The following is a 20,024-nucleotide window of genomic DNA, read 5'->3' as shown; positions in this document are numbered from 1 at the left end:
TTTTACATGTAAAGTGTGAGCTAGGGGTGGGCAATAACGGCAAACACTTCTCCCATGGTATTTGTCATTTTTGATAACTGTAGTAATTCTGTAAATTCAATTCAAAAAGTGTTTAAGATAAACGTACCATACTCTCATGAAATGTTGATTTGGAACTCCTGAAACAAACATAAACAACTATCAAGCATAAGAAAACTGAAGTTAAAAACATAAGACTCAGGACAACTATTTCAGCTATTACAGGTTTTAAGGTTAACAGGAATTAGATGGGGACTTTAATAGGTGCAATATACAAATCACACACGTTTGTCTTTAGAGTATACACAAATATACATTATTGTTGCAGGGTAGTACATTGAAGTCGGGACATGTGAGACTTGAGAGCCAGCTGCTAAAGAACAACTTATTTTTGTAATATGTGTTTCTGTAGTATTTAATTCTTCTGTAACAGTAAACAGCTATGGAGAATGGAGGGGGAGAGAATGATGTGCAACAATGGTACACAATAATAATACAACCAAACTAGGGAAGCAATTATATTATCTGAAATACTTCAGAACCAATGGCAAGTTTTCAGCAATGTAAAAAGATATTTACAATTGGTAGTTCATAAACCAGAACATACAAAGACTATACTCAACAACAACAACAACAACAACAACCAACAATTACCTCATTAACCTGCTTTAAAGATGTGTGTATAAAATGTGTAAGATGTAGAATTCCATTTTTTAAACACATCTTAATGCTGTAGTACAGCAACAGAGATATTAGGGGCACATGTTTTATCTTTCTGTTGAAACCACAGAAGCAAACGTCCCTGAGCAACTTTGCATTCTCAAACATAGTGCATCAGTAATTAGAGGTATACCTACAACATAGTATGGAAATACATGACATAAAAAATAAGAATATATATACGTATATTTAAATAAACAAAATATATATGCACACGTGTAAAATAATATATATAATACCACAATTAAACCCTCTAACTGATTGCTAGGCTTGATGAGATTACTTAACTATCAGAGGATGGACTTCATGTCATTTTTTAAACAAATCCAGTGAAAGAAAAATGTTTTTAAGGGGATGCATTGTATTGTTTGTGTGTTTATATGTGTTGTCATGGGGGTAGTCTAGTACAGTATACTGTAGGTCGCAGTGTAAGACTATCCCTAACAGAGACAGGGAGGGCAAAACAGGCAAAACAACAAATGAAACATAGTTATGAAGAATATAATGTGTAATAAAAATCATCCTAAGATGATTAATACATTTCAGTGATATAGTGTTGTGTCAATGATGCAGGTATTCATAATTATAAATAAAGCTTTATTAAGAATATAAATCCTAAATCAACATACAAATGAACACTGTAATATGTAAAGGTTACAGTTTAATGGTTTAATAATAATTGCTGAACAATCTTTGAATTCTTTATGCCCTTTCCAAACCATTGTTCATATTTATGTGATAGACTATTTAAAGAAGATTAGAATTACAAGAGTTATACTCTGTAGTTGGAATAGTGTTATGTATTTTTTATGATGTTTAAAAATTACTGAAATGTAAGGTATGGAACAAAAAAGCAACCTCATTCCTGATTTCAGTCAGAACACGTCTTATTTAACTCACCCTTTATGAAGTTTAAATCAGACAAACCCTCCACATGTTTAGGTTTGTCATGATTTATGTATAATATGCTAGTCGTTTTGCTGTGGTGTTAATCCAATACCAGTCCCAGAGTTAGGTATAAAGTACACAGTGTATGCAGTACTGTTTGTGTTTCAGTAGGTGGCACTGTTCAGTCACAGAGGTTCAGCTATTTTCTTTATTCTAAACACTCTTTAAATAATGTGAACCTCTACTTGTGTGCCAGACAATTATCTTTGTGAGATAAGACACCACCTGTTGAGAGCAACAGCTTTCATGTCATGAAGTTGTGAAATATGATGCAATCAATGATAAGATGTATAATAATAAATGGTATTTTGCTATTTTTATACAATTTTAAAACTGCACAGTTTCTCCTTTACAGTAGTTTTTTTTTAAATAATGTATCATAATGTATTGGTTATTATATATTTAAATGTCACCACTAAGTATTGGACAACATACTCTGATATTTGTGTAAGTACAAGAACCTCAAAAGAATTCAAAGCCTAAATCTTATCACATAAATTCACCCACATTTAACCTGAGCAGAGCTCATCGTAGTTAAGACTGAACAAAATAATGTTCAGCTTTGTAACATCGTTATTTTTGTAGAAGTTTAAATCTCACAACACACAATTTATTATTTATTGCTGCTTTTAATATAATTGTTTCACTAGGGCACGATGTGCTTTACATCCGGCTCCCTCAGGTTTGCCGGTCCTTTCTTTATATCCGTTTGCACATAGAATTTCACATTTATTCTGTAAAAGACAAATTAATGAAACTCCATAATGTGCCAGTAAAAGCATCCACTTTGCACATGATATAAAACATCAACTCTAAAACGTGCCTTTGTGGATGTTCACATGTTGAACGACAATGAAGAACAAGTGTTTTGTACCTGCGGAGGTTAAAAAATGTTAAATGCTGTCCGCAAGAGAGCATACTAAAGAGTAGAGTAAGTGACCTAATTTATATCACACGTTCTATCCAAAGTGCTTTACAAATTGCCTTTCATTCACACACTCAAACAAGGATGGCAGTGAGCTACCGAACAAACCCTGGTCTGACCATCGTGAGTAATTTGTAGTTTAGTGTCCTACTCATGAACATTTGTTCATGATCTTAGGAGGAGATTTAACTGCTGACAGTAGAAGACCCACTCCTGAGTAAAATCTGTGCAAAAAATGATTGTATTGCTTTGACAAGAAAACGTATGTGGGATTGGCTGTAACTGCTTTATCAGGTCAGATGACATTTGACACTAATGGCGCATTTCCACTACACGGCCTCGCTCGGCCTCGCTCGGTATGGCTAGGCCTCGTTAGGACTGGCTCACTTTATGGCGCACACCATTACAGGAACTGGGGTAGTATCTATAGTAACGCAGTGTAGGCGGAGCCGTGACGTCATCTTCAATGCGAAAAACACAAAGCCAACATCAGCCGTTAGCTGTTAGCACACAGAGCTCACAGCTCCTCATATCTGTTCAGAAACTAGACAAAAGTTAAACAAGTACAAACCACAGACTGTCTGTGTCATGGCGAGTACAATCGCTGGTTTATTTATGTCTGTATAGGCCGTTGTTGTGAGTGTGGACGGTCGGAGCATATACAACGTTAGCTTAGCCAATCTCCATTCAGAAAACACGCATTTTAAAAGGTTTTTCGCCTGCCGTCTGTCTGCAGACTTGTCAAAGCATTAATTCATGGTTTTTACTAACCGGTATCAGTATGTTGTTACTTCGGCATCTTTTTTAAACATGTATTACAATTAAATAACGGTCAAATATGTTCATCTTGTTGTAGTTGTAGCCCCCTTGCCAGCGATTCTCTCTCTAGTTTAGCATACTCAGCCCTGTTTGTTGGCCCAGAAAGAACCTCGATATTATGGGGCCAGAAAATCTGGAAATAGTACCCGCTAGCCGGTACTACGCTAAGTGGAAACGCAACCAAAAACGGGCCCCGCACGGCTCGGCACGCTTAAAGCGAGCTCCGCGCTGTAGTGGAAATGCGCCATTAGTCCCAATCCCAAACCACGCCCTACACCCTACCCCTACACACTACCCCTCCGTTTGCGCGCTCGCGCGGAGGGTCCGCCACATTAAGTGCTGTTCCAAACCAACGAGTGTGGAGGGGGAGTGGGTTATCAAGCCCTCAAACAGCGAGGGTGTTTCTCAATGTCGAGGAAAGCTGCTCCAGAGCCATACTACGTCATCGAGTCCCGCCGAAGGACTGTTCCAATGTCCATGATACTTGGAATTCTACCGAGGCCGGCGTACTTCGTTGCGGGAAATTTCGAGGCTGCACATGTGTAGACTCCGCGGTCTTAAAATCCCCACAATGCTTTGCGCACGGACCAATTTCCAAAATCTTTGGCGGAAAATGTAAGGCAGGGCCATTTATATGACGCAACACCTGCACACGCTTCCTTGGTAGGACATGTCTTCCGAGTCACTTCCTTCAGAAGCGAGGCAAGAATCCTTCCTAGCCTCGGAAAACGAAGAATGGTGGAACAGGCTAACAGGTGAGCGCGATTGTGGGGATTTTAAGACCGCGGAGGATACACATGTGCAGCCTCTCGCTACGAAGGACGCCGGGCTCGGTAGAATTCCAAGGAGCCTGGACATTGGAACAGTCCTTCGGCGGGACTCGATGACGTAGCATCCTTGAAATAGTACGGCATTTCCTGTTTCTGCCGGAGAGAGGGGAGTTTGTCCCAAAGTTTGCCGCTGTATTTACACCCTCCATCTGACAGGAGGGAGCCTCGTTGAGCTGCGAGTGTCACTCCACGGAGTTCACTCTGTCACGGAGGGGTAGTGTGTAGGGGTAGGGTGTAGGGCGTGGTTTGGGATTGGGCCTCAGTGATAGTTAAGGACCCTAAAATAGGAAATGTTCACTCTTATTCTTTAGCCGTAAGCCACTTTATAAAACGCCTGTCTAACTATATCAGATGTTTATCTTTCCACCATTATGTTCCTGATAGGGCTGCACAATTAATGGACATTTTTTATAATAAACAATATGGACTAGTGCGAGGAAGCCTAATATTTGTTTATGGCCAGATTTGAGTTAAAAACGTAATTTTGAATAAAGTATTGTTGAGCTGCAGAGATATACCGGCATACAAATCATATTCTACAGGACTAAACAAAAAATACTTCTTCGATACAGACCCTCCTGAAAATCCTACTATACTGTAGGTATTTTATTATATTTTAAATGATAATGACAATTATAATGCAAAAATGATCAATTCCTTCCATATCCTTAATCATATCATATTAATCAATCAAATAAATCGCAATTTGTCATATTTTGCAGACCTAGTTCTAAATAATCCATATATCCATATAATCCATGTATTTTTTTCGGCTGTCACAAACAGTGTGTGTGGACTTGCTGATGCTGTGAAGCCACAAGTGGATTTCTCTGCTTCATGTTTTCCACCAGGTGGCGGTACAGGCCACCAGGTGTTCTCAGTCTGTTAGGTCAAAGACTGTGCAATGATACAAACGAACCAGAAGGGGGCAGTATTACATCACTAAAACGGGTCCTTGTGTTTAGTGACAACCTTTTGTAAACCCGTTTGATAACATATCTGTTTCTCCTCGACTCCCACTCAAACACACACATGCACACGCACACGCACACACTCTCGCACACACTCTCGCACACGCTCTGTTCTGTAACAGATGTCCTTTCAGACGGAAAGCTCTGATGAATAATTAAGCAAATTAATTTGACGAGTAGTTTTTCTTCAATGTGCCCTTAACATAAATGTGCTTTATTAAAAGAGTGTTTCATTAGAGGAGGTTTAACTTGGCAGTTCTTCAAAGCTTTTTTATTTCTTTTTTCCCCAGTTTGTAATTACAGCACTCCACTGAAAAACAGGCTCTTTGTGATTCTGCAGGTACACAGCTGCACTCTGTAATGGTTTGTCAGACTGCAGGAGTTGTTCGCCACCTGTGGGCTTCTCTAACTTTTTAAATTTCCGTCTGATTGGCTTGATTGGGGACAGAGGCGGATTTGATCCAGAAAGACAGAGAGGTGGTCCTTCAGGGGGTCCCAGCCGCCCATGCCTCGGTCCAGCTGGGTTCAGAGCAGGCTTCAGGCGTCATTGGAGACCAGCTCTCTTTTGTCACTGTCTTAGACTTTGGCTGTTCATAATGAATCTAAAAATGTTTCAGTCTGGATTCTTTCCCGTCTTGCACCTGCTGTAGATATTCCTTTTTTATTAGAATGAGTGTGATATATTATATAATCTGATATTTGATGTATATTCTTGACCTGATACTCCATTGCAAGAATGCCATAAGGATGCTCCTTCACACCTAATTGCATAAAGTGGCTTTGACAATCCCTGCTACAACTATAGCACCAACTTTTAAGCAACTGCTGCTATCTGTCTGTTTTTCCCGAAGCCCCCATCCTGTAGCCCTTTCCCTTCTGGCCTGAAAAAAGAGAAAAACACTATATGAGGTGTGCGTAAATTGCTGGAAAATATTGATTGCTTTCCAGCTATCTCACAGTTCTGTCAGTGTTTATAACAGACTGACATTTTATTGTGACTTAGAATCAACATATTACTGCTCTCAGTTAAGTTACAGCTGAGTATAAAAGTACATTCTTGATCTTGGAAACAGGGCATGAAATAAAATCTAATACCATCACTCATGGTTCGCCAAGTTTTTCTGGAGCTTCCAGCTGCATCTTACTTTTTTCACTGGATGTAGATATCTCGTATGTCATCACATGACCTAAACATGGATATTCAGAATACATCTCATTACCTCCACCTTGCACTTTGAGGAGAGAGGAGGCTTCTGAAGGAGCTCAGAGCGAGAAAACACAGAAATACCCTATGCGGGGTGACGTATAAATGCCACACCTCCAAACATGACACACAGCTGTGCAGCACGTCTTGACTGACGTCGACGAAGACTTGACGCTACTGAACCAAGGATTTCTCATCTGGCATCTTCAGCTCCTGCATCCTCGCCTCTTGCCCTCGCTTCATCCTTGCCGAGAGGAGATAAAACATAAGGAAAGCAAGTGAAGAAATCAAGGAGACACAAATAATGAAACCACCCACTGTGTTTTAAAAGGGTTGGATGCGAATGGCCTCCCTGATCTTTGTCTGGCCTGAACTCACTGTGGAGGACCTTTGCCCCCGTCTAGCTTTATGCACCTCAATGATTTCAGTCTTGGTGTTCACAGAAAGCTTATGTTGTCTGTTCATTTCCCTTGCTGTTCAGCTGTGTTACTTACAGCATGATTTGTATATATACAATGTTACTTGCATCGGTTAATTGGACAGCAGCATTGTCATTGTCATGTATTTATGGATAGATTCATTAAACCTTGAACAGTTCAATTAAAACAACATATGGGTTAGGTCCCCCTTGTGTGACCACCTGTTATTTCATGACCAAGGATCCATGCGTCGGTCACAATAAGCAAACTCCATTTACTGGAACACACCATGTAATGTGGATGAAAGCTCTGGAAAAACATAGCACCTAAGTTTCTTTTGTCAAAGCTAAGGGTTATACTGTAGCTTAAGAAACTGCAATAAAACAATCTGCTATCCTTCAAAGTCTACCATGAAGGTCTGGGCTATGTTTATCCTCTTCTGTCTTCGTTACATTTTTTACGTCTACTTTTTTCCTTCTCTTTCTCCTGCTTATTGTTTGTCAATCTATTTTCTGCCTCTCTTCTTTGCCCATTGTCTCAACCGTACTCCCCTCCCCTCACTCCCTCCCTCCCTCAGAGGCAGGTTCTGGTCACAAAGAGCCACTAATGGGCTCTCTTAAGGGGTGGGGGCTGTAGACGTGTGAATGCAACACCACCAGCAGTGCACAGAGCGGTGAGAGGCACTTTGAGCCGAGAGAAATAGTAGGCTGGGCGGAAAAGTTCTTCATATTCTTACCCAGACTGAGCTCGGAGAGGGAGACATGTCACTGCCTCACAACATCCCCACATTTGCACATCTGTGTGTGTGTGCACAGTTGGTGGGATTGTGCAAGTATGTGTGTTTCAGCATGAATATATGCAAAAATAGAAGAAGAGCATGTTTTTTTAAAGGGTATTACGGACCCTGTGATGACATGCAGCTCTTACACACTGCAAAGCAAGAAGCAGAGGATGTTCTTACATCTTGGATGTTGTTGCAAAGGTACAGATATTTCCAACCATCATGAATGAGAGAAAAAGGATTTACAGATTGTATGGCACATGTTTTTCTTTCAAAAAGAAAATATGTTGATCCAGTTTATGAGTCATCAGGATTTATGTTAAAATTGGCAGACAATGACATTCATATACTTTGCAATCTTGGCAGTTCGTACTGTAGGCTACATCACATAGAAGAGCAGAAGGGAACATAATACGTGAATGTATGGCGCTCTGTGGTGTAATGGCAGAGGAAGGAAACTAATGCTAAGTTAATAGAATTTTTCACTACAGGCTCTTGGGATTGCAGTCCACGAGTTGCAATGAGGATGAGTCATACAATTCGGAGGCAGCCGGTCGGTCCTTTGTGCCGCAATATACACACATTATTCAGCCCGCCCCTCTAGACAAGTCCTCGCACACTCTCACAGACAAACATTTTCACATGGACAACTTTTGAAATATGAGTTTGTCTGTTTATCAGGCTAATAGTGTTTATCTTGTCTTAGCATGACAGGTTTCCTCTGTGACTTTACACCTGTAATCTTTGATAGCTTAAAAAAAAAAAAAAGTCCCCATGCTCGGTCTTAAGACGGCTTCACAAACACCTAATTGGCTTCAAATGCCATCAGCAAAAGGAGTCGAAGAAAGGCAGAGGAGAGGGAGGCACAGAATATGCGAGAGAGGAGATCGAAGGAGGCATGCGGGGGAAGGGGGATGTGGAATAACATGAGAGAAAATTAGGGGGAGAAAGAGGCAATGACGACAGGAGGTGAAGAAGAAAAACCTTGTCATGTCGTGAAGAGAAAGAGTAGATGAAACGGGGGAAGGAAGAAAGGACCAGAAGATTGACCGAACCCCCATCTTCCTGAACACCCCTTGGTGATCCTTATTGGCTGTTATCTAATTAGCAGACTTTGAGTCCCACTGACTACACTGCGAGAAGGTCCATGAACCCTCAACTTAAAAGAGTCAAGATTCAATAGGGACACTTCATCTATTGAACGCAGCCACTGCCCTTTTCACCAAATCCTGTTTACAGCGGCCGTCAGATAAACCAGCCGCTGTCCCGTGGCATTTTACTGCCATTTAGCCCAAAGCAGCAACACATTCTAGAGGTAATTAGGCCAATTATAAGGCTGTTATCTGCCTTTCTCAAAAGCCACACGGCATGTTAAGATTGCCACAACAATGGTGTTGGGGTGTGCCACTTGCATTAATCACTGCAGAGGAGAGGCGAAAGGCTTCAGGTGCATTGTTCGGTTCGACAGTGGAGGTGGAAATGCGACATTATTCAGGAGGAGCGAGAGAATGGAAGATTGATGATTATGTGGTTCTGAAAAAAATCCGATCAATGCCCTGCATGAAAAGTAACTTCAAAAACTGTCTCTCTAACAAGCACAAGGCACGCAAATTAACTAAAATCACAGTTTTCAAAGGCGTTACGCTCAGTTTGTGTTCTTCATCTCGTTTGGCAGCATGTGTTTTTTTTGATTGCCTGAGGCTTTGGCTTAGGTGAGATCATGTGAAACAAGATATTCATAAGTCGAGTCTTGTCACTTTTTTTGCGGAAGCAGTTGCTAAGATACTAGTGCGCTTGATGAATTGACTCATTACTTGAAGCAACAGTTTTATGAATGTGATTTAAGTTCATTGGTTCACTTGCAGAGGCATTTCACTTGGGTATCAGCTTGATAAGAACTGTCAAAAGAAGTTTTAAAGTGAGGCGGTCTCGTGCAAGAATATAATTACAGAAGGGAAGCACATCATTTGGATTTATGGTGATTGGTCCACACTTCCAAAAACGATCTGGTTAGATTTCGCAAGGTGCTGGTTTTCAAATGGACAGGTCAAATTGGCCAATGTGTCAGGTAAAACGCACCTCCGGACCCGACTAAAGCAATCAGCTTCACGTTGACTCTCATCTGAATTGACCACCCTACTGAGGCTAGGCAGCATGAAAGGTGTGCATGTTAGCAGTAATATGTAACATTTCCACATTAAAATGTCAAATATGAACTAGACCTATAAGTTTAACATTTTGTTGAGTTGTGTACTTGAGTCATCCTAACAAATTCCAACAAATGTCAAACCTAGAAATATTCATAATTTCAATTAAGGTAACGGTCCGTTGGATTTTGTTGTCTGTTGGTCTAACATAAATATAATTTGTATCTAGTTATAAGCATTAGGTTCATAACACACTTCTTAGATCTTAGGATGAAGAAAGGTAGTCATTGAATGTCTCACTTTTAAGTTTTTAAAGAACGAGCTGAGAAAACTTGAACTGCAGCTGCACAGCGTCGGAGAATCACAGAGAGAGATGTTCTTCCTTTAGTTTAAATGAAACGGCTTTATTCACGTGTTTACCAATTTGACTCACCATGTCCATTTGTTTTATAGATGAGGAGAATATTAAAATATTATATGACTCTTGGTTAAACTATAAAACCCCCTGAAGATCTTAATCTTAAAGGTGGGGTAGGTAAGTTTGAGAAATCGGCTCAAGATACACTTTTTGTTATATTCCATGGAATGCTCTTAACATCCCGATAGCAATGAATATCTTAAGTGCTTTGACAAAAAATCCATAAAAAAATGTCATCTGTGGAAGCCGTAGTACTGTAAAAAGCACGACCAATCATTTTAGCCGGCCTGGCTAAAATAACTGGATGGCCTACCTGCCTGTCAGCCTTCCATCTGTGCACAAACTTATCTCGTGCCCTCATTGGTCATATGCGCGTTCGTGTGTGTTGGAGGAGGGGCTCTGTAAGGAAGTGGCAGATTTTCTCCGGTTGTGTATTTTCAAATTCTAGCGATCTCGAGCCGGTTTCTCAAACTTACCTACCCTACCTTTAAGTATTCAGAGAAATTATATTGAGCAATAAGCTGTTTGTATCATTGTGTTTTTGTTTTTAGAGAGTAGGATAATACTATTCCTGTGAAAAACCTCCTGAATGATGAACAATGAACAAATGAGACTGCACAGACAGCAATGGATGCCACAAAACTCGGCCATTTCCCTATTGTTTAGAATAAGAGACCCTTTGATTGAAAATGTAAGGGAAACCAAAACCTCCCCTATAGAACAGATCCATATTCTCAGCCTCAGAGGTGAGAACTCTTCACTGGTCTGTGATTAGTTTAAGTCGTTCATGCTGGGTCACGCTGGACTTTGACATTTTCCTGCTAATAAAAGAGGCTTGATTAAGCATCCCCCCCTCACATTGGTGGACAAGCAGTCTTTTGAGCCCACTCATCCTCCCTGGAACTTGATTTCTGAAGGGGTTTTTAGGGTTGAGATGTGGGCCTCTTAATGTGGGTTCAGGCACCTGTGGTACTCACACAGCCTCACTGAGGACAGAGTGGCAGCTACAGCTTCACTCGAGAGACCCTACTGAGTAATATCCAAGGCTCGAGCTACAGTAGTCAACAGGACGTATGTTCCAGATCAATCTTTGCAAATGTGATGTTTATTTCTGGAAAAGGCATCAATATAAAATATGAATACAACTTCACGTCTTCAGTCACATTTGTATTTAACAATTTCCAGGGGCATCTGTTTAAAAGTTTTGCTTTCCTTCAGTATTTTCTTAGCATAACCTCTGGTAAAAAAGAACTCTTTAATAAGAAATGTAAGAAACCCCCTCGCCAATATGACTTAAGTAGGCATATATTTAGAAAGAAGAAGAAGTGGGACCCTTGAAAATCCCCATACTATGTCCCTTGTTTCTCTTCCCAGAACTCATCGTTCCTCGCGGCCTCTTCTTCATAACATTACAGAATAGGAAAGGCTGCAGGCTTCTTTTTTTTTTTTCATCAAGTTTAGCAATTCCACCGGGACCTTTTATGGGAGATATTTTCCGAAGCTCATTTGATGTTGCTGGTTTTATATTGTGTTTGAAGTTTGTGTTTTTGATGCTCATAGTTCCTTGGAGACAATGTCGCAGGGTAGAAAAAATAATGACACAAAAATAAAAAAAGTGCACTTTTGTTGACAGAGATTTGCATTAAATGTGGCTTTGTGGTCAAAAGCAGTTTTTGAAGACTGTGAGGTAAATGTTGCTCAGAGTCAGATATGAGTTACTGCATAGCCCCAGATCAATTCCACCAACATAGTTTTGTTTTGCTGAACAGCCTTTTGGCTATACATAACTGCAGATGGAAAGAAAAGTAGGATGTTGCAGACTACTTCAGCTGTGTCTCTGCCAGATCAATAAACACATTTTTCCCCCCCGTTTCTTTCTGAAGAACAACTTGAAGAGGATAAATTGCACAGCAATGGAGGTAAAGTATTGTCATCTGAGCTCAAAAACACTCATTTTGGCTGCTCACCTTCAATGATTTTGCCTCTGCTTCTCTCTCTTTCTCATTCAACAGAAAGTTTAGTTTTGGGTAGAAGTCGACTTGTGTTATGATTCATACGGCTTTGACCTGTTCTGTTTTGGTGCACTCTTCCATTGTTCTCACTCTGCTGCTCCATTCATTCATGCTTAATCTGCTCTGCATCAGCATATTTGAAAACCACGGCACTACTAATGCGATCACATCAGATAACTGCTGAGTTAATTCTTCATTACCCAAATTGAGCACATTTGCTGGTTGTTAATGTTTGCCTGCCGTCAGGATTACTCTTACTGCTGCAATCAAGAAGAAAAGTTAATTGATGATTTAGTTTTAAGTGCATGTCAAGAACCACTTTAGTTTAACTTGATACACCATACTAAGCAAGAAAGGTAAATTATGAAATAAAAATATATTTTCTCACTACCCTAAGTGGTATCAAGACATGCAGATATTGATCTATTTGGCTAAGTTTTGACCCCCTCTGACTTTGGAGATAAACTGAGGGCCAAAAACGAATGTTAGAATTTAACAGCAACATCTTTTTACATAAAACAGTTTTCATCTAGTCTAATTATTCAGAAAAAAGCATTTCAATAAAAGTACCGAGGTCTGTGTACTATCTAGAGTACCTACGTTTCTATAAATGTTGCTGTTTATTTTGCAGATGGTATTTAAAAAACCTGTGATCACCATCAACACAAAAACTTAACTTGTATCACTTGTATAGGTTTATAGATAGGAGAGGATACAAACAGACATTAAAAAACGTAGTCAAAATAAATCGAAACTATTTGCATCGCAAAAAAAAACTGTACACTTATATGAACATGTTATTTAGTTTGTCACAACCAGGTGTTCTGTTGGTGTTGAATCTGTTGAATCTGTGTCATCTTCCCACAGGGAGCCAGTCGAAGCAGGACTGGTCCATCCAGTGGCCCACCTCTGAATCGGGCAAAGAGAACACTCCAGTGTGCCAACCAGAGGTCAGTCAGTGGATCCGGTACCAGCTCTCCCAAAGCCCCAAAGTCCAGTCCAAGTACAACCAGCACATGTGCCACAGCCCCCAGGCCCTGGCCCCCCCTTTATATGCCGATCGGCTGACCGTCGACAGCCCATCCACGGGGCTCTTCCCTCCCTTGGACTTTGGTCATCGCTCTCTGCCCCCGTCTCCCCGACAGAGGCATTTTGGCCACACGCCTCCTCGGACTCCCTTGGTGGTCAACACCATGACCCCGCCTGGCACCCCCCCAATGCGGCGAAGGTACAAAGGGAAGGCCCCGGGCACGCCACCTCCACCGAGCCGCAAGCTCATCCATCTGCTGCCGGGCTTCACCGCACTGCACCGCAGCAAATCCCACGAGTTCCAGCTGGGGAACCGCCTGGATGACACACAGACACCAAAGTAAGTGTTATACTCTTTTGTTTGGGTTACTGTTATACTGGATTTGTATGAGTAAACTGTCGTAGCGTTGTTCATTTGAAAGCCCAAACCGTGATCCAAATGCAAACACTGAGGTCAAATGACCACCAACATTCTAAGCACCCTAAAGCTCCCATCACTCTATAATTGATTGACAGGTATTTTAATGCAGAAATGGAAACTTGGCAAAAACTATTAAGTTATTAATGTGTTGTGATGCTTGCAAAGGTATATTTTCACATTTAATGATACTCCTAATCAGTTTAAAAACAAACTGAATCATTCGTTTTGATCATTATGAATGTTGGATAATTAAGCAGATATACACATACTGTGTATGGTAATTGTTTTGTTTGATAAAGAAGCTCCCCAGCTCGACATTTTTTTAAACCGGGTATCAGTGCTTCTATCATTTTTTCAGATCAAAGTTTTAACTATCAGTTGATTCTTTAGTTTTGAGTTACAGTAAATATCAGTCCACAACAGGAGAGTGTTGTGGGCTTAGATCCCACTGCTTTTCACATGCTCAAAGAAGGAAGAAGGAGCTAATTCCTACGGGCCACTCATACATTGCACTACATCAAAAGCTCAATTTAGTTTTCCTTTTATGAAAACACAATGTGAGGTCACCCTAAAAGCCAGCCTACGGAGACGAGGTGGCGCGTTATCAAGGCGATGGGGTGCTAACCCATTGGGCCCTGCATGTGTGGGCTTAAATCCTAGATTACATGCTCCTTTAAAACAACCCTCTTCTAAACAATCAGGTCGATTTCTTTGATACATTTTACTGAAGCCTGATGAAAGCAATGACTCGCATCAACCAAGCACATTTTTTTAATTTCACAAATGGAAGTGTACATGATTTAAGCATTTACCAACGAGAATTGACAAATGCCTTATTTTTGTTTGATTTGTGCATAAAGTCAGAACATTCATGTATAATTAATAATATACATTACATTGACAACATATTGTTTTTAAAGGGGTGTGACTTGATAAGTATTCACTTCTACCTACACCTTTTCTGACTTGAAGTATGACCTTGTTTATTGAGTATTTGATGTTTGATGTTTGCTGGATATATTATTTGTTTTAATTAACATGTTGAAATACAATCTAATTGAATTTAATACCAACAGAAAACCTTGCCTTTGAAAGATAATTATAGTATTATTATAATACAAATTATAGGGAATACAAATTATAGGGATCATCGGAGGAAGTATTCAGATTCTTAATTTAGTAGCAATTGTAAAAATACTCCGTTCCAACTAAAAGCCCTGCATTTAGGATGCCACCAAAGTAAAATGATGTTAATATTGTTAGCAAGCATATAAAAAATGAAAGTGAAAAGTATTTAGAAGGAAGATGGTTTGGAAGCAACAACAAAATTACACTATATAACGTTGTAATTTAGGACTGAGGCAACATGGTTCTTATTGCACACATTTGTTTGACTGTCAATTATCCTGTTTAAAAAGTTTCTTGGAGGCAATAATCGGAGTTGTTACTGGTCAGTCCATTTCCGCAGAAGCAGAGGTTCAGTCCTCACTCTCCCTGATCTGTACAAGGTCTCTCAGCGTAATTCCATCTCATCGAGGGTAGCGCAGAAAGGAAGTTATGGCCCGTGCTTTCCTTTCAGTAGTTTCACTCGAACATAATCTTCCACCAGAGCCCAATCAGATTAATTCTTGGGAGTACATCATTGCCCATAAAAGGAACAACAGCCTGTCGGTAGAGATAAGGGGCCGCAGGGCTGAGTCGCTGACCGGCCATGCCTGTGTCTGGTGCTATGCTGATCAGATTTGTCCACAAACAGGGTCCTGCGCTGCCAGGTAATCAGGAACCAGAGTCCGCCTCAGGAGAGCTGCACTCATTTTGATAATGTCATTAGATGACAGTGCCCCATCACTGCTTCACTTGGTAAGTTAATATTTGGGAGTTGTCCCCTGCTTTTACGATGGCCATCTGGGTAATATTCGGTGTGTGCTTGGCAACATCCACACAAGTCCTTCCACGTGGGCATGTGTGTCTGTATCTGCAAAATGAGGAGTGGATCATTGCTGCGGTGAATAGGCTCAAACGGCATTAGAGAATTGATTACCGGTCCCTGAGCGCTGATAGACTGAGGCTGTGAGTTGAGCCCCTCTAATCAATGACCTGTGTGTGCCTGGAAATGTTGCAACTCATCGAGGCAGGGCAGATCTGCTGGCTTCTCTGATAGCCAAGTACCTCTCAGAATACATCGTAATTGGTTGGAGGGTGGTGCTGGCAAGCCTTAAGTATGTGGTTCAGTTCTGGCTTGAGGCACACGTCACGGGTTGCTTCCTATCTGTACGCGCGTGGGAATTGGCTTCATTGCAAAGTTGGCGTCTGCTTTTTCCTCAATGCAAGAGTAAATACCTAAAGTTAGAAGTCTGAACATTCATACAATTATATGTTATCAAATTCTGCGATGGAATTATTATTCCTCGGCTTCTTCGCCTTGCTGGGATCAAAAACAACATGCAAACTATGTCACGACAGCAGAAATGTTATGGTCAATACAAATACCTGATACAATTCCATTGTAATTTTTTTTTGAAAACCAAACAATAAATGCCGTGTACTTCACCATACAAACCTTTAATATCTCACTATATAGGTCATAATTTACTAATAATTTTTTATATTTCCAAGCATTATCATTTAAACAACTTAACTTATCATTTATTATTGCCACAATCAAACATTTTACATGACAACATTTGAACACATCATGTTAATGTCATAGTTTACCTTCCAATATGACAATTATAATATGATTCAATGTAACCTCACTCTGTTAATATTAGCAGTTTGTTATTTATTATTATAAGACTGCGACCACCCTGTAACTCTCCTGTTGTTAACAACACAGATTTGTTGTTCACGTCATGTTGCATTAAAAGAGGAAAGGTGCATCCCCTTGCAACGAGAAGACGTTACGACGTTATTTTGCGAGACTCACAGTACTTGCTTATAAAAACAAGTCACGTGTTCAGAATTTTGGCAACGACTTGGTACTGAAGACTCATGACATCCCTAATGCAAACATTTCACCAAAGCAAACCGACAAGCCCTCGAAACATATCAGATATATCACATATCACAGACAATCACAGACAATATCACATATTTGACTATTTCACACTTACAGTAAATGGTTGCTTTTCCGTACCGTATATCTACCTATACCTCCCCCCTATTAGCAACCACCTGATTTTAATGAGCTCTCTGTGCTCCTTATTTTCTCTTGCTTAGTTGCCCTTGCACTCGGCCAGGACACTATAACCAGGGATGACCCTCTGACCCAAAGAGACGGTTTTTTTTGTATCTTAATGATATGGCTTTATGTCTCATTATCACTGCATAATACAGCACAAAGACTTCTATAGATGAATATCATTACCAGCATATCATTTTAAAGCCAAGCTTAGGTTTGGTTTTGGCACTGATTGATTAGTGACACTTTATTTTGTGGAATGTCATATTTGTCTTTTTTGCTTCTGACATATTCAAGTATTTCCATTAACTTCAGAGATAAAACAAGAACTAATTGCATTATATGATTATGCATGAGCACACTAATGTCAGATAATTATATCTCTTCGCTAGAGAATTGTCTCTTTTACAGTATTTTATCTAATTGGAGAAACTACACTAATGTAATTGATAATCGACTTCTATTTTCAAATATGGTTTATACTGTAGTCATGTTTTTGGCTTAATAGACACTAAAAGCATAGATAATAAAGCTAGCTACATTTAGCTTTATTCCTTAAGTGCATTCAGGACATTTACTGGCCTTTCCAACCTGTAATAGCCTCTATTTCAACATTTATTCTTATTCCAATGCACAAATGTGTTTTTTAGATACAGTTTAGGAGTGATTCTGCATTCAGGCGCTGATAGTGTTTCCACTCTATTTAAAATGTCCGCAAACGCTCTGATCTGCTGTGGACCCTCATCTCCTTCTTTAGAGCTGTGTGCTTCTAGGTTTAATGCGTTGTTTGTCTGTGAGATCATTTGTTTTCCTTTCAGCTTACGGTGAACCACAGGCTAGTATCCATCGCTCCCTAGAAATAATGAGCAAATTACCTCCTTACAAATGTGTTCAGTCATATCTATGATTCCATTAAAGCCTCACCCTGAGATAAAGCACATACCAATTTTGCAAGTCTTAATGCTTAAAAAAATTATAAATCACCTCCTTGGGGACATTCTGATCTTCTTACTCACCACCTGTCAAGTGCAAGTATATATATTCAGTTTTCTTCAGACTTCTTTGGTCTTTTCTACTGTTTTTGGACAGTTCAGTAATGGTCATTATTGGCTGTCCCCGGTTTTATAGGTGAAAGACCTGTAGCGTGAGGTCTTGATTCTCAGTAGGGTTAACATAACTGAATAGCGAATATGGGTTGAGTAGATAAGATAAGTGATGTCACATTTTCTGATGGAAGAATTGTGTAAGAGACATATGTATGTTAAACATATCATATTTTATAATTGATCTATGTTTGCTCAGCAGCCTTTTAATTGAAGATGGTGCTGAGCAGATTATTCTTGTTCCTATGGTAATGACTTTTGGTTGATGGATGTGATGAAAATAGAGCTTCTGGCATGTGTTTAACAGGTAGCAGAATTGGCAGCATGTGAAGTCATTTACAAGCAACACTTTGTCTGTTCCTTCACAGGGGGAACCATTACAATTCCATATTTCCATTTCCTGCACTTCCCTATTACTTTAGCATTTAGGATCCTAGTGGTTTCTCTTGCCTTTTGGGAAACGGTAATAACGTTTTTGTATTATTTGCATCATTGTTACAATTTTTTATCAGCCAAATGCCTTTCAGATAATGACTTGTTTCTGATCAAAACAAGGCAAGATTTGATTCAAAGCCCGGAGCAAATATGCAGTTCAGGAAGAATATGCTACATCTACATCTATATTAATGTGTGATGACTAGAAAGTATCAAAAGACATTTGCCTCCCTTATTAATTAATGAGCTTTTCCCCAGCATGAAATAGAAAATGCTGAGTCAAGGGTTGTCCAGTTTAAAGACATAATTAGTTTGAAATCAGTCTAAGTGACAAAATGTGCATTAGTAGTATGCATTGACAGTAGGGGACCGTAGTTCACACTTAGAAACGGATTCACTTTGACAAAGTGGTAAATTACTTTTAAATAAGTCTATTATTTACCTTCTCTTTTTTTGCGAAGATTGAACATTTGAGGCAGCAAATATGAACTTAATCCACTAATCATTAAGCAAAACCAAAATGAAAACCATAGATTTATAAAGGTCTAGAGTCTTATCACAGACCAGAGAAGCCCTGTATATGAATTTGAGTTTGGTTTATTTCCTTATGTCCAAAATGTCCGTAAGCCTTGTATGTGTAGAAGAGGGGAGATGTCGACATTTCATAGCCAGATGTGCCTCACTTGAAAAGGCCGACATATTGAAATGAACAAAGCAAAAACAGGTTTAACAACTTAACAACTTTTCAGTGATTTCTCAGAGAAGAATTCACAACAACAGAACAAGATAATACACTCCTTACACAACAGGAATGGACATTTTTATTTAAACTTTATCCAAAGAATACAACAAAGGTGTTTTGCTCTCTACACTCACAAGACTACTACCTTTGAAATATCTCTTTAACGTACAGCTTTTTGGTCGGGGGAAAATGTGTTTCTAAGCTCAACACAAAATTGCAATCTTCTGTTTGTTGATCAAACAAATATGTACCTGTCTCAACAAATCCATCTTGGCATCCCATTTTCCCGTAGGGGATCTGCCGCAGATAGGGTTAAAGAGCACACCTGTAAGGGATCAATGCAGTGCCTGTATTACTGTTTGTTTTGTTGTGATGACAGATCCTCTGCTGGGGCGCTGTGAAAATGTCACCAAATGACTGTTAACCCAACATCACATGATTGATTACGTCCAGTATAAAATCAATAGTGAAATCCTAAGAAATACACTCATGTTCAGCTCACTGGATGCTTTTTTTTTCAAAGCTCCTTGTGTTTATTCTCTTTTAGTATCTTTTCGAAAACCTCTTGCCAGTTAGGTGAGAACTAGGCCATCCTTTTCGCACATTTGCTGATCTGTATTGTGTAAGAAGCAATTTCTGCAAGCAATCCATTTCTACTCATCCCAGGCTGCACCTGCAGGCACTTAATCACAAACCAATGGAAAGGCTCGCACAATTAGTAAATCCATCAAACCAACAGTGCCATCTTATTGAAGAAGAAGATTGAAGAAGATTGAACTTATTGTCATTACATAGTACAGGTAACAAAACAGTTTCTCTGCATTTGACCCACCCTAGTGTTAGGAGCAGTGGGCTGCCATTATGTACGGCACCCGGGGAGCAGTGTAGGGAACGGTGCCTT

At 39.8% G+C, this 20,024-nt stretch overlaps 1 protein-coding gene across 4 annotated transcripts in view; it reads left to right on the top strand.

The window, feature by feature from the left end:
* ksr2 (kinase suppressor of ras 2) overlaps positions 1-20,024 on the top strand; it is a 104,029-nt gene that overhangs the window by 23,514 nt on the left and 60,491 nt on the right. For 3 of the 4 annotated variants that reach the window (XM_034118693.1, XM_034118695.1, XM_034118692.1), the window contains exons 4-5: positions 12,084-12,119; positions 13,080-13,581. In XM_034118693.1, coding sequence (XP_033974584.1) covers positions 12,084-12,119; positions 13,080-13,581 — 538 coding nt within the window. The remainder of the gene's footprint in view (positions 1-12,083; positions 12,120-13,079; positions 13,582-20,024) is intronic. The other variant, XM_034118694.1, reaches the window with a different exon arrangement.

The sequence above is a fragment of the Trematomus bernacchii genome, unplaced genomic scaffold (genome assembly GCF_902827165.1).
Source record: "Trematomus bernacchii unplaced genomic scaffold, fTreBer1.1, whole genome shotgun sequence".
Taxonomy (NCBI): domain Eukaryota; kingdom Metazoa; phylum Chordata; class Actinopteri; order Perciformes; family Nototheniidae; genus Trematomus; species Trematomus bernacchii.
The sequence above is the reverse complement of the archived record's forward strand: the minus strand, read 5'-3'. Positions and strand labels throughout refer to the sequence as shown.